This window comes from Antedon mediterranea, chromosome 1 (genome assembly GCF_964355755.1).
Source record: "Antedon mediterranea chromosome 1, ecAntMedi1.1, whole genome shotgun sequence".
NCBI lineage: Eukaryota > Metazoa > Echinodermata > Crinoidea > Comatulida > Antedonidae > Antedon > Antedon mediterranea.
The window spans coordinates 9,743,795-9,757,789 of NC_092670.1; the positions used below are offsets into that span (position 1 = coordinate 9,743,795).

Sequence of the window (13,995 nt, forward strand, 5' to 3'; positions counted from 1 at the left end):
TGAAAATATTACATAATTTTTATTAATAGGACGTAGTTATGGGATGTTTAGTTCCAAAATCAATCAATAGAACGTTATAATGTACTAGCGCACGCGCGCGCAATATTCTTTGGCGCAAGTACTTCTGTACGCTGTGCACGTCGATATTTTACCGTAAAATGTGCAATTACATTTTTTTAAATATAAGAAAAAGTTGAAAGTATTTTGTTGCTCCTATACTTTACATGCATTAATGGAGACAAGTTTGACACATTTTGATCTGCATATCACGTGACTATAATCCAATGTCGTAACTCTTTATATATATGGCTCTGAAAGTAATCGATCAATAGCGCCCTCCTCCTAAACTGACGCCATGTTGTTGGTTGTTGTTGCGTCGTTTGGAAAGTTATCGCATTTTGATTCGCTTGGGTTTTTGTTATAATCAAATAAAATCCAACATTATCTTACAGTGGTCAAAACATAATACAAAATGAGTGATAGAGAAGATGGTTACGATAGTAGAGTAAGTATTATTTTTATATTTTAGATGATATAAAAGGCAAAATTACCAGGAGGTTTGTTGGAAAAATTCAAAGAACGTGGGATAGGCTAGGCTAATCGCTTTTCTGCACGGCGGGCGGAATTAGTTCTCGTAGCTTGAATACCTAATATTAGGTTAGGCCTAGCTTGTGCAGTGCATAGCTTTATGTCGAATTTCTTTTTTTTTATATAAAATGCAAGTTTTGCTCTTTAATAAAGGTAGCCTAGTAATAGGCTAGATAGGCCTAACTGTTTGATAGGTTTTATAAATATATGCCTTCTACTACTACAACTAGCTAGGCTAGGCCTAGACTAGACTAATTTTAGAGTTGGATTCCATATTCATTTTGTGAGTGGAAATACATGCAATTCGCTTAGCCTTATATGTCATTTATTAATAACATATTTTACAATTAAATATTTTTCAGGAGAAAGAAGAGCAGAGCTCTCAAAATGATAGAGAACAAAGCAAAAGTCGATCTCGCTCTAGATCTCGCGGTTCATACAACAATAATTACCGGTCTGCATCAAGAAGTCCAAGACATTCGCGTTCTAGGTCACGCTCTCCATACCACAGCAAACGACGAGGACGTCGCAGACACTCGCGATCTTACTCACGAAGCCCCAAAAGGAGACAGTATGTATTTATTAAGATATTAAATAGTGATTCACAACTTGTTGTTCATTTTAATAATATTCACCAAATAATACCTACCATAACTAAAAAAGCAATGATGTTGATGGTCAGAAATGAAGGTGTGTCCCAGTTTATACTGTATTACATACTGGATACATAACATCTATATTTTTAAACGTGATTGTTACATTTCATAGGTTAAAAAAAGAACGAGATTGGTACACACATTGTCTATTGTTGTAAATAATATATGTTTGTTATTTGTTTGTTTTTTACTAATACTATGTGTTCTTTAATTCTTCCTTTGACTTGTGCTACATTTGCTTGCTGTAGTAATTACAGAAGGTAAGACACTGGTTTCAACTATTGTCTCACAACTTTCTAATAGGCCTAGTACATTACAAGCAACTGCATAGTAAGACAAAGCCCCCTGATTTGATTTCTTGACTGAATCTAACCTATCTCCTACTACAGTACTTGAAAAAAATGCTACTTTGCTTTTAATGTTGAATGAGGTACAATTGTAAGAATTTCAGGAAAACGGAAGCTTTTGCATACCCTCAATTGCAATGCGTTTTCTTTGCATTGATATGAGCCTAAGCTAAACGTAACTTTGTAAAACTATTAACAATTTATTACATTTGCAGTCGATCCCGATCACCATACGCTCGTAGACGACGAAGCAGAAGCACTTCACCAATGTCTGACAGAAGACGACACATTGGAAACCGAGTAAGTTTATTTTTCAACAAAATTTATTTAGTAATGCATATTTTTTAAAGTTTGTTTAATTTGTTGTACTCGCTCAAAATTGACACATGTGTATTTAAACTCTTTGCGTATGTTTTAGGAAAATCCTCCAGAAAGCTCATGTCTTGGTATTTTTGGTTTGAGCTTGTATACGACCGAGCGTGACCTGCGTGATGTTTTTAGTCGTTACGGACCTATAGAGAAAGTGCATGTTGTTTATGATCATCAGGTAATCTACGTCTTATTTTATATCTTTTCAATTAAAAAAATATGTATATTTTTCACCGTAACAACAAACATCGCCCTGTGCTCAGGGATCACAGCAGGAAACAGAGAATAAATAAAAACTTTTTAAAATAACTACATATGTGGCATTATCAAAAGGAATCTGACATTACTCACATGGGTAGATTTTTAGAGAGATTCAAAAAACAATAAACAGCTAATTTTTTTTTTAATTGAACAAAAGTTGAAGCAATATTTATTTACATTAGCTTGGGTTTTTTTTTTTGTATTTTGAGACAAATGCTTAGTTTGTAACATTTTGTGTCATCTGTTAAAAAATGGTGTGTATTGTGTATGATTTTTATAAAATCGATCATGTTTTATGCTTACATTGAAAGTGTTCCAGTGGCAATGGGTTGTTTTTTTGCATAATAATAGAACAATAGTTCATGATCGAATGTGTGAAGTTTCATTGATATTAGTAGAATACTCCTTTGCTAAGGCGTAAACATAAACGCCGTTAACTTTACCAACACTTTCTTAAAACATTATTGTAATATAAACATTATACCAACCATAACCATGATATCTCTGGAAGTAGACATGGTATCAAGATAGTTTTTTTAGTAGTCTAAATATTACATTATGTAGTTACAGTATTTATCAATTGTAACCGTCTGATTTAGTATGAAGATGCCACATGGCATACTGTATAATTTTCTCCATTTTATTAAAAAAAAAGAATTTTAGTACAGTTCATTTGTTCAAGCTGAATATATTTAAAATTGTCATTAAAAATTGTTAGCAAACATTGCCTTCTTTACTGACTTTTCCTTATACAGTTAACTCTTCCAATACCGGACACCTTTGGGCTCGTCCAAATCTGTCTTGTTTTCCAGAAAGTCTGGTATTCGGAATATGTTTTTAAATGGTAAAATTGAATTTGTGACTGTTTTGACTTCAACAAAACTCTGGTACAGTATTCCAGTTATTAGAGAGTCCGGTATTGTAAGAGATGAACCTTTGTTATTTATTTTATGCACTTTGAGAGACATGACAAATACTTTTCGTTTTGTTTTTAGACTGGTAGATCAAGAGGTTTCGCCTTCCTTACATTTGAGACTCATGACGATGCTAATGAAGCAAAAGTAAGGACCAATGGAATGGAAGTAGATGGTCGCAGAATCCGTGTAGACTTTTCCATCACCAAAAGAGCTCATACACCAACACCCGGCATCTATATGGGAAAGCCAACTAGGTACAGTACAGAAAGAAAATACTGCAACTTTACCTACGAAGTAGCTTCGTAGATAGAACGTAGGCTACGTTGTTGGCTTCATAGGTTCCATTGTTTGGCTTCGTAACCTCAATAAACAACTTTCAATGAGCTACGTTCTGAACTTCGTAGGGAGTTCGTAACCTAAATAAACAACCCTACGATGTTCTTAGTGAAGTATGGTGTGAAATTAATGTGTTAAATTTAATTGGCGGAGGACAAAGTTGTAAATTAATAAAAAATAAATAATATTTTTTAATCGTAAATATTTTCCTTCGTGCGTGTTTACCTACTCAACGGCGAATATAAATATAAATTTCCCACGATGTATAACGTAGAGAGAGACACGATCCAACACAGGTGAACCGCAACGAACAGGCCAACTAATATAATAAACATAATATAGCGAACGTCCCATCCAGAAACGATGCCGAGAAAAAAAGATCGTAAACAATTCATTCTAAATATAGCATCAGGACGTTCAATCGGTCGCTCAAAAAGACTGCCGACAGAAGACCGTAATTAATACAGACCTAGTTTTTTTTTGGTCACATGGCATGAAACGCGATACTCTCTGCTTACCGCAATCTCTCACATGTTGTTTTTTACTCCGTACGAGCTCGACGAGAGGGTGGCTACCGTCTGACGACGATAAAACAGTAATTAAGATCGTGTACCTGGATTTTGTGTCACATGACATGAAACATTTACTCTCTCTCTCTCTCTACTGTGCTGCTAGCTCAGCAAGCTCACATGTTTTTTCCCCTCCAAATTCTGGTCGGGCCTTTTTCTTTATACATGTCGTAATCATTTTAAAAAAGGCCTATTTATGTATGTTAAATCTTAATATGGAATATATATTTATTTTGCATATATTTTGTTGGTGTCCTAGTGTAGGTGTCGTTGTTTTTATAATTCGCTAACCCAACAAGGTAGGAATAAATAATTTATAGTGTAGGCCGCCGAAACAGGCTAGGCCTAGCCTCGACTCTCTACGTGAGCTGAGGTCCACTGGCCCGATGTCGTTTCATCGGCGGATTTCCGTCCAAATTAGGATAACCGATGCGTAGGGCGGCTACAAAAATTGACCTACTATCTTTAGGTAGGATTTTAATTAGCAAACAATACATTGTTTGTTTGCATTGTCCATGCTTCTACGAACCACCCTACGATCGAGGCGTAGCCTAGATTTCATAACAATACATCGTAGGCTACGAACAATACATCGTAGGTAGGAGAGAACAATACATCGTAGGCTACGAACAATACATCGTAGGAGAGAACAATACATCGTAGGCTACAAACAATACATCGTAGGCTACAAACAATACATCGTAGGAGAGAACAATGACCTACGTTCTACCTACGAAAGCCTACGCGTAGATACGAAGCAGTAATTTCTTTCTGTACTGTATGAAAAAGCTCTTTTTGGCCAGTAAATTGTTAACAGAAAATATCAAACAAAAAAATATTGGTTGCCAGTAAAACTGAATTAGGGCCAGTAAGAAATTTTATCTACTAATTTTGTAGGCCTCGAGAGCGTGATTCTGGATATGGTTATGGACGCAGACGTTCCCCTTCGCCGTACAACCGTGGATCACCAAGATACAAGAGCAGATATTCCAGGTCCAGATCAAGGTCCTTCTCACCTCGTAAGTACATGTTAGTCTCCGTAAATACAATAAGGACATTCACAAGAAGTGTTATTTTAGACCAAACCCATTAATTTATTGTACATTAACTAAAAACTTTTTTTTCAGGACGTTACTGAGAATACAAGACTCAAAGTACCAACGTGCAGTCTGGTCGCACCAGTTGTGCATCTGTTAAATATCACCATTATGTAGTGACTGTGGCCTGATGAATAGACAATTGCCTGTTCAATAGACCGTGGCCTGCGATCCATTTAACAAGGTTTGAATTTTAATGGTGAGAAATACCATGTAAATTAATAGTTAAGCGATACTTGTATTAAGCAGTTTCTGAAAAAATTGTTTTTGTTTTTTAAAAAATAATTGTAAAATCTAGGTTTTAATTATCTTGGGTGAGAACAATCTGCAGAATGTGATTTTCAATAGGGTTACAGTACCTCATCGTTAAATGATTGTTGAATGATGTTTTGGTTTGGTTCATTGTCGGACAAAAGCTTTGCATCGACACAAGCAATTGAAATTTTGGTTGTATCATTGTTGTATGGTTCACAATAATCACTCGAGGTGAAATAATTTGATAACACTGTCGCACGATAAAGGTACAATATATAAAACGCTTGGCTTTACATGTAAATCATTTTATTGAGGCAGTGTAAAATAGTATTCTGAAATATGCCCTTTTATGCATGTTTTTATGTTCTCTGTATTAATTATTTTGTTTTTCCACATTTGACGCATATTGTGTTGCAAAGAGCAAAGTTACTGGGTATAAAATATTAGTGTAGAACTTGGTGAGACCAAATGAAAGTCATAACAACATGGTAAAACCTATACATTATTAGTATTGATTTTTACAATAATAAACAATAATGGTTTGTTATCAGCAATAATCAATAATTTATTGATCAAATCATTTACTCTTCATTTATAAAATAGTGTATGTTAAGTCCGTTATTTCATAAGCTCAATTTATTGTTTTTTAAAATGTTTTGAATCTTAATGTGTTTAGAAATTGTATTTTGGCAGAGTTGAGTAATGTTTAGACGAGGTTAGTGCACAGTAATCTATGTTTACTTGTTTGCTTAAATTAATCTTCTTTATTGACAATGTACTAATGTAGTTACTACTAAACTAAATGACAAATTATTCGGTTTTTTGAATTAAACTCTCCAAAAATTTCAAAAAAATTAAAAGAACTTTTGATATATTAACTATAAAAATATAAATCATTTAATAACTATTACTTTACATTAAAATAAATTCTTTAAATATTACACTAAAAAGACAAATTAATGAACTTCAAACACAGTGCATGGTGACCTTTAGCCCCCATTGACCTGTGAGTTGACCTTCGTTAACATAAATTCTTTTTATCATTGTAGTTTTTAAGAATTGAAGATTGAAGTAATGAAGAATATGAAGTAAAATGAAAAAAGAAAATGGGAATTAAAATTGAAATTTTTGGCAGCTTCAGCAAATTATGAAGTGAAGTCAATTTTAGAAGTAAATTGAAGAATGAAGAAAGTTTGAAGAATTTAAGTAAATTTAGAAGAACGAAGAGAGATAAATTTTAGAAGTAAATTTTTGAAGAAAGAAGAGGGGAAATTGTGAAGTAAATTTAGAAGAACGAAGATAAAAAATAATTGAAGTTTAAAGAGAAATTAAAATTGCAAATTTGATGAGTGTTTGAAGACTGAAGAAGGTTTGGAAATGTTTGTAAACGCCTCTATTTCTGGTTATCAAAAATAAAACACTATTTGATGTTAATGTTTGGCTGTTAACATCAATAAACCTTAGATTATTCAGATTTTGGAAACTTTTCTGGTAAGGGTTTTTAAGTTCATGTCAATCGGAGTGTGAATGAAACGATATATTTTTATGGGATAACAGAAATTTATTAATGACAATCATATTCATAAACAAAAATATCGGGACCTTTTTTATTTTGCTCATGTTTTTCCATGTTTACAAACTTGATTAAAAGCACTTTTTTTTTTTTGGAGTACAGTATTTTCAAAACTGATTATTGACAGTAGTATAACCTGGTGTGTGTTGTTGATTATTAAATTGAACTTCTTTTTCAGAAATCTTGTTAAAAATGTCTTGTTTAATTTGAATTTGTCTTGCCAGTATTTTTTTTTTTCATACTGTATCTTGTCATTACTGGAAATCGGTCTTGAGAGAAGTTAACAAGTTTAAACTGACCATTTTTCTTGCCAAACTTGTGGGTTAGTATAAACTAAAGTTTGGCAAGGAAACTTTGCTATTGTAGACCAGTTGACAACTGAAGAAACTTTCTTGCCAAAGTTCTGAGCTAGTATAAACTAAAGTTGGACGAAGAAAGTTTGCAATTGTTTTTTTACAAACAAAGAAAGCTTTCTTGCTAAAGTTGTCGGACGGCAAACTTAAGTTTGCCATTGTACCAGTTTGGCAAGAAACTTTTCTATTGTAGACCATAAGAAAATGAAAACATCTGGTAAAAAGGTTCTAGACGACGATTGGAAAAAAAAGATAAAACATTTTGAACACATGGCGCTTTAGTAAAATCAGAACGCGGAAAACTAATTAAAAAAAAATCACGCATCTCTGGCCGACACTTTAAACATAATTTCATATTTTCATTATTGTTACTCTCTTGTTTAATCCAAGGCATTGGGATCACAATGAATACAGTAAACTATATAAATATTTAAAAACTAATTGATTGAAGGTCATGTAATCTTCGCCATAGATCGGTTATACTGCCTATTTAGGCCAGGGAAGAGTGTAATTCCAGATAGGCCTAGTCTATATTTGTTATCCGTCAGAATACTAATAGTCGGTTTATTATTTGCGTCATTATCATCAGCAACCAAGTAATTGACCAATCACGTTGCGTTGCGTCCTACTAGAAGCAACATAAAGCGTGGTTCTCACTAGCGGCGCAATCTACGCAACACAAGCAAATGCACTTCTAATAATTGTGTTTGCCCCCGCCTGCGTGAAATCAAACCTGCGATTTTTGCAGCACTGTTGCGTCGTCGGTTCTCACTTGTGATTACGCAATACATCACCTTGCGTCGATACGCCGCTGTGTTACGTTGCGTTCTAGTGGGAACCACGCTTAACCACTAGCGACGCAACACAAGGACGTAACGCAACGCAAGTGAATTGACCAATCACAAGCGATGGCTTATTCGCTTGTGATTGCTAACTGTCTATAACTTCGCTTGTCATAGGTTAAAACGCTTGCGTTGCGTTTACGTCCTTGTGATGCGTTCTAGTGGGAACCAAGCTTTAGGATGAAAACGCAATGAAAGTAATTTTTTTACCAATCACAAGCAATGGAATATCGCTTTGTCAACTTACTTGTGTTTCTACTCGCCCTTTCGTTTCGTGGAAACAAAACCTTATCTCTTTTAATTTAAATTAATGACTATTACGCTAAAACAAACAAAACATAAATTATATACCTTCGATATAATGTTCATTTCTTACGATTAACATTCTTGTTTGTTCCACTTTTCCATTCAAATTGGATTTTAATTAAAATATGGAAAATCCGGGTTCATTACACTTCACAACAACAAACACGATTCTAGATTTTCTTCTTCTGATCGAAGAAGATTATATGATACTGTCTCTGATTATTTTCTTTCACCCGTATTTTTATTCGGTTCAATTAATCGGTTAACAATAAGTTGCATTCGGAAACGGAAGTCAATTTATAATTAGATTTTAAAAAAACAATGTGTTTTCACATTGTACTTCATAGCATGGAGCTAATTGTACAAAAATGCTTATTGAATTGTATTACATGAAACAAGCTCATTGCATATTTACGCAAATATTGAGTCAAAAAGTAATTCGATGCAGGCTCATAAACATCATTAGCATGCGTAGATTAACTGTTACATTGTGTGGCGCGTCGAGAAGTGTCTCTCATTACTTTCAATAAACCACTTAAAATGGGGTTATTTAAAGTATATTTTATAGCCCCGATGAAGGGTCTCGGTGAAATGTATGGAAGTCTACAGAGAAGAAATACATTAATTATGTTTTACCACGAGATAGGCCTATATAGCAAACCACTGTATCTCTATTTGCATAAGCTTGGTCAATAATTGCGGCTCGATAGTATCTATACACACTTACTGCTATTTCAGCTGGGGCTTGATTGTTTTCTCAGTTTCTAAGTACAGCGATTAAATTTAAACAGACTTTTATTACGTCTGGCACTAAATTAAAATACAATTTGTATTCGTTCATTCAAGTGACATAAATATATATATTTACATACATTTCTAAAATAAAGCAAATCTTAAGTGCAAGTGTACAAATAGCAGACAAGCGATGGATAATTCGAAGTGTCGCTTGCGTCGTTCGTGCTTACGTCGTTGCGTTGCGTCCTAGTGTGAACAAAGCTTTAAATAGGGAAGTAGTGCATAGTCTAATGGCCTGTTTATACTGAGCAAGAGAAGACGGATTTAATACCATTTTTTTTTTTTAAGAACGGTATTTTTTTTACCAGGAGAATCGGTTTCTAAAATAATGTTTTGAATTTGAGTGTTTAAAGTTTACTGTTTTTAGTACCCATCTCTCTTAATATATACGTTGAACAGTTGCTGTCAAAAGCACCGGAAACTTATCAAACTTTTAATGAGGTGCAAATCCCATCATCGTTAACTTTCATGCAGACAAGACTAAGGGGGAATTTCGAGGTGTGACTACGTATATAATATACATGTATGCCTCCAAGTTAGGCTCATTCCGCCTATATTATATTATGAGTTCGAGTGCACATCACATTTTTTTGTCACATACAGTTTGATAGTGTTGACAGAGCCTTACAGATGTCCTCGTCTCTATCGTTGCGCATGCGTATAATCATGGAGCTATAAATAGCTCCATGGTATAATTGAGAACTATAGTGCTCTTCCGCTGTACCAGGCCCGAGACTGTTAAACCCGAGACAACAATACCTAGGTTTTTATATTGTTTGCCAATACAATGTAGGCCTACACATAAATTTAAACTCAACAAATTTATGTTATGGACACAACTGTGTGAAATTGTCATTTTAGCAATAAAATTAAATTCATGTAACATATTAAATTGACGGGTCAACATTTAGATAACAAATTTCCAGTATCAGGCGATGATTATGCAACACAGATGTGTTTCTTGTACATTTTCTCGCCGTATATAATTACGCAATCGAAAGTTAATAATATGAAAGTTAGAGGCCTAGCCCACACGTAATTTATTTTGTAAAATATAATTTCAATCTTTCATATGTAAATTTACCGGCACGCAGTGTATCAGTTGATTCACTGTAACATTCTCCATTGTAACTGTATGTTGTGATGGTGTAAACTGAATTGGTGTTAGGTCAACCTGCTCAGCTACACAGTGATTTTTAAATTCCTGGTTTTCCAAAAATGTTAGGTTTAGGCCTATTTTGTATGTAAATAGTGAAAAGGACCGAATAAATAATGAAATAAAATATATTTAAATAAGAAGAGTGAAATTATAACATATTCATAACATTTTTACTTTTCATTTTATTTATTACTGCTAATCTGTTTTCATCACTTCCATTTTTTTCTTTGTACATATTAACATAAACGCCCAGAAACTAAATTCTATGGCCGAGAGGACGCACTATTTCATATTTCGGTCTATATGAAGATACAGATAAACTCGAGATTTGAACTTCTAACATCGATTTTTATGAAATATGCAGTCATACAGCTATTAAAAAGAATTCAGGAAGATAAATTGAAAGTATAGACCTACAGAAAGTATTTAACCACCGTATGCACGTATGTTTATTTTTAACCTCAGTATCCTTATTACAAGTTTTGTTTAAACATTATAGTTTCTCATACACTTCTTCGGTAGCTAAACACTGCATACCCCACGCACATTTGCTACGTAAAAACCCTCGGTGAAAACAAAATGTAATCATGGAACACCATGTTATTTACGACGAGTTGTGTGTTGGTGGTTTACATATTTCGTGAAGGCGTTCATGTATATTAACCTATATTAAATATTGGCCTAAGTTCGTCATAATAGGGAGTTAACTCTCTGGTCATAAGTTCATTCGATTGTACCAAAGCCTGTGAACGAAAAGGGCCCTACAAGAAGAAACTAGTTGTCCATGCACAAGCGAACTTCAGTGATTGGTTGTGCATTTTTCGGCAGCTCTCTGTCTCGGTTATTGATTGTTCATTCAATCTTTCATAATGTATTACAGTATTTTTATATTTATTCAGATTGTATGTTAAATTTCCGCTTTTTTTTTTCAGTAATAAACCTGTGTAAAAAAATCTTCTACAATTATTTAAATCTGAAAAAAGATAAGAAATATATAGGTATATATTCTCTATCAGATTACATGTAAGGGAAGAGACTATTGTTATGAGATACAATGTTTGATCTGTTTTTTTAGTGCTACTATATTGTATGGTTTGTAAATATGTATTATAACTAGATAATTTGAAGAAAAAAAGAAAAGAAAAAACAGGCAAGATGTGAAAAGCTTTTTATAGATTGATGATAAAAACCAATACAGATACAGATACAGATCTTTTATTGTCGTACAAACCAAAATAGTATGAAATGTGTCTTGTTGCGAAAAAGAATACAACACTTGCTAAATAATAACATTATCTACAGTGAAAATACAATTATCTTATCTAAGTTTATTTTTATTGATGAAGGATAAGAAAGTTGATCCAAATGTAAAAAAATGTCAAAAGAAAAATATTTAAAGATGGAAGAGTACGTTTCAACAGAAGATGTTAAGTGTGCCGTTAGGCCGCGCCTGCAGGTGTATAAGAACCCGAATCAATATTTCAAAATATGAATAGAAATTAACATTTCTGAATTTCCAACAATGCCAATTTCAATGCACGCTTTGTCTAGTGACAATAAACAGCATGCAGTATGACGTCCTTCCCTCACAGTCTAGGTTATCGACTGCGTTTCGGCTTAATATAACAAAATAAATATTTTGGCACATTATGGCGTTTCGTACGTATTATCATTTTGTACAACCTTCGTGAAAAAGAGATTAAATTCGGGTGTTACTCGGATGAAATGAAATAATTGAGATGTAAATTAGTAGTAGTTCGACTAATCTTTAATCTTCGACTGGAATACAACACATAAAACAGAATTATTGGAGCAAAATGTAAGGTTTCTGTAGAGGTTTTGTAGGGTTGTGTATTAATCCAAATGTAGAAAAATGTCAATGCTGTGAGATAATGAATGAATAGATAATTGCAAAATGATGAAGTAAATCAGCCAGACAAATTTTCATTTTATTTAAAAATAAGTTTGTTAATGAAAATGTGTTATAGATAATGTATGTATAAAAGAAGAAAATTTGATAACATGCAAGCAAAACTCTTTACAAAAATATATGTAAACATATAAAAACAAACATTGTTAATATGATGTATAGTGTATTGAAATTAAAATGTGTTTAGAGAAAAATATATGTAAAGAGATAAATGATATGTCTATGTTATTTTAGTATATATTCTTGTTATTTGTAATTTTTGTGTTGGAGAGACACACCTTACCAGTGACAGCGTTTTGTTTAATGCTTTTGTCTCTCCTCGGCTTCGTGTCTTGTATTTCATATTAATGTTTTTTTTGTAATTCTTATTTTATGTTTATTGCCGAAATGAATAAATAAAAATAAAAAATGTTATTATGGAAATAAAATAAGATAAACAAAAAATAAACCTGTGTAAACGTAATTCAGCATTTCATTAATTTGTGTATATACCGACACGTGACTACTCATTATAATATATATTAAATTTACGTTATTGCCTGTATTTTATGCGTCTCCTTTTAAATATAATTTCTATTCTTAAAGATGTATTGTCCCCCAAAACATGAAAAATTAAGATTAATTGAATCAGACTTTGAATATGTTATTCTGTAGTTTTAATGAAGTTAATCACTTCTGTAGAAAACAAGGCCATATAGATGGCTGCAGTCGCGTGCTCATTAGTGTTTGCCGACCGACCGACCAACCTACCAACATGAACATGTTTAAAAATGTTGAAATGTTCAAAAACATTTATATTTTTTTAATTTACACGTGCGTAGCCTGTCACTTTTGACGTGCTCGTATAACGCAATTTCGAGTTGAAAAGTAAGTCAAGAAAACAGAAATCGGGCAAAAAGAGTGCGCAATAACATTTAACGCGCAATGCGCGCGCAAAAATCTGCGCACTCATGGCAATTTTGTTAACGCTTAAAATTGCCTGAAACGTACTCTTATTTCATCGAAAATAAATTTTGACAATTTTAAGCGCGCGTACGCATGCGTTACATGCGCTACGCACGTAATTGTATTGCCATATGATGATTTATGCCCTGAAATTTATGAGTACCAAATTTTATTTAATTGTGTTTCATGGTTGTGAAGATATGATTACAAACGTGATTTCGTTAAATCGTGCGTAGACCGCGTAATTTTTTATTGCGCACCGTGAAAACATAACCACATCGATTCCTGGCCATAAACTGATATCAAAATAAGGTCAGAAAGCGATAAAACGCATAGTGATACCGGACCGACAGACAGACCGACAGACAGACCGACAGACAGACCGACAGACAGACCGACTTATACTTTTACTTATAAAATAGCAAAATAAATGGGTAAATCCAATCAAAAACCCATTGGCTGGCAGTCAATTTGACTATTTTTTGCTATGAAATACAATTTTTTCATGTAAATACATTTTTTATCGATCCAAATTTTGGTCAATGGATAACTATTGTGTTACATTAAAATTGCATATTTAACAAAGAATTATTTTTCATGGGGCCGGGGCAATACATCTTTAACCTTTATACATAATATTATAATCAGATTAATGCAGAAATAATATCAAGAGATATAGGCTTACACATTATAATAA

At 33.2% G+C, this 13,995-nt stretch overlaps 2 protein-coding genes across 3 annotated transcripts in view; one reads left to right on the forward strand and one right to left on the reverse strand.

Moving 5' to 3' along the window:
* LOC140056049 (large ribosomal subunit protein eL43) overlaps positions 1-13,995 on the reverse strand; it is a 220,534-nt gene that overhangs the window by 109,954 nt on the left and 96,585 nt on the right. The gene's annotated exons all lie outside the window — the stretch shown is intronic.
* On the forward strand, positions 370-7,161 carry LOC140055769 (transformer-2 protein homolog beta-like). 2 transcript variants are annotated; one of them, XR_011846701.1, is made up of 8 exons: positions 370-505; positions 951-1,159; positions 1,807-1,891; positions 2,010-2,138; positions 3,217-3,392; positions 4,941-5,062; positions 5,171-5,339; positions 6,445-7,161. XR_011846701.1 is itself a non-coding variant. In XM_072101177.1 (7 exons), exons 1-7 carry the CDS (start codon positions 473-475, stop codon positions 5,179-5,181), a joined length of 765 nt encoding a protein of 254 aa, XP_071957278.1. In that variant the 5' UTR covers positions 370-472; the 3' UTR covers positions 5,182-7,161. The 2 variants fall into 2 exon arrangements, 1 of the variants encoding a protein (XP_071957278.1); XM_072101177.1 differs by having other exon boundaries at positions 5,171-7,161.

Coding starts and splice junctions, on each gene's coding strand:
- LOC140055769 (XM_072101177.1), top strand. CDS start 473: ATGAGTGATAGAGAAGATGGTTACGATAGTAGA. Junction 2,139..3,216: donor ATGTTGTTTATGATCATCAG/GTAATCTACGTC, acceptor TTTTGTTTTTAG/ACTGGTAGATCAAGAGGTTT. Junction 3,393..4,940: donor TATATGGGAAAGCCAACTAG/GTACAGTACAGA, acceptor CTAATTTTGTAG/GCCTCGAGAGCGTGATTCTG.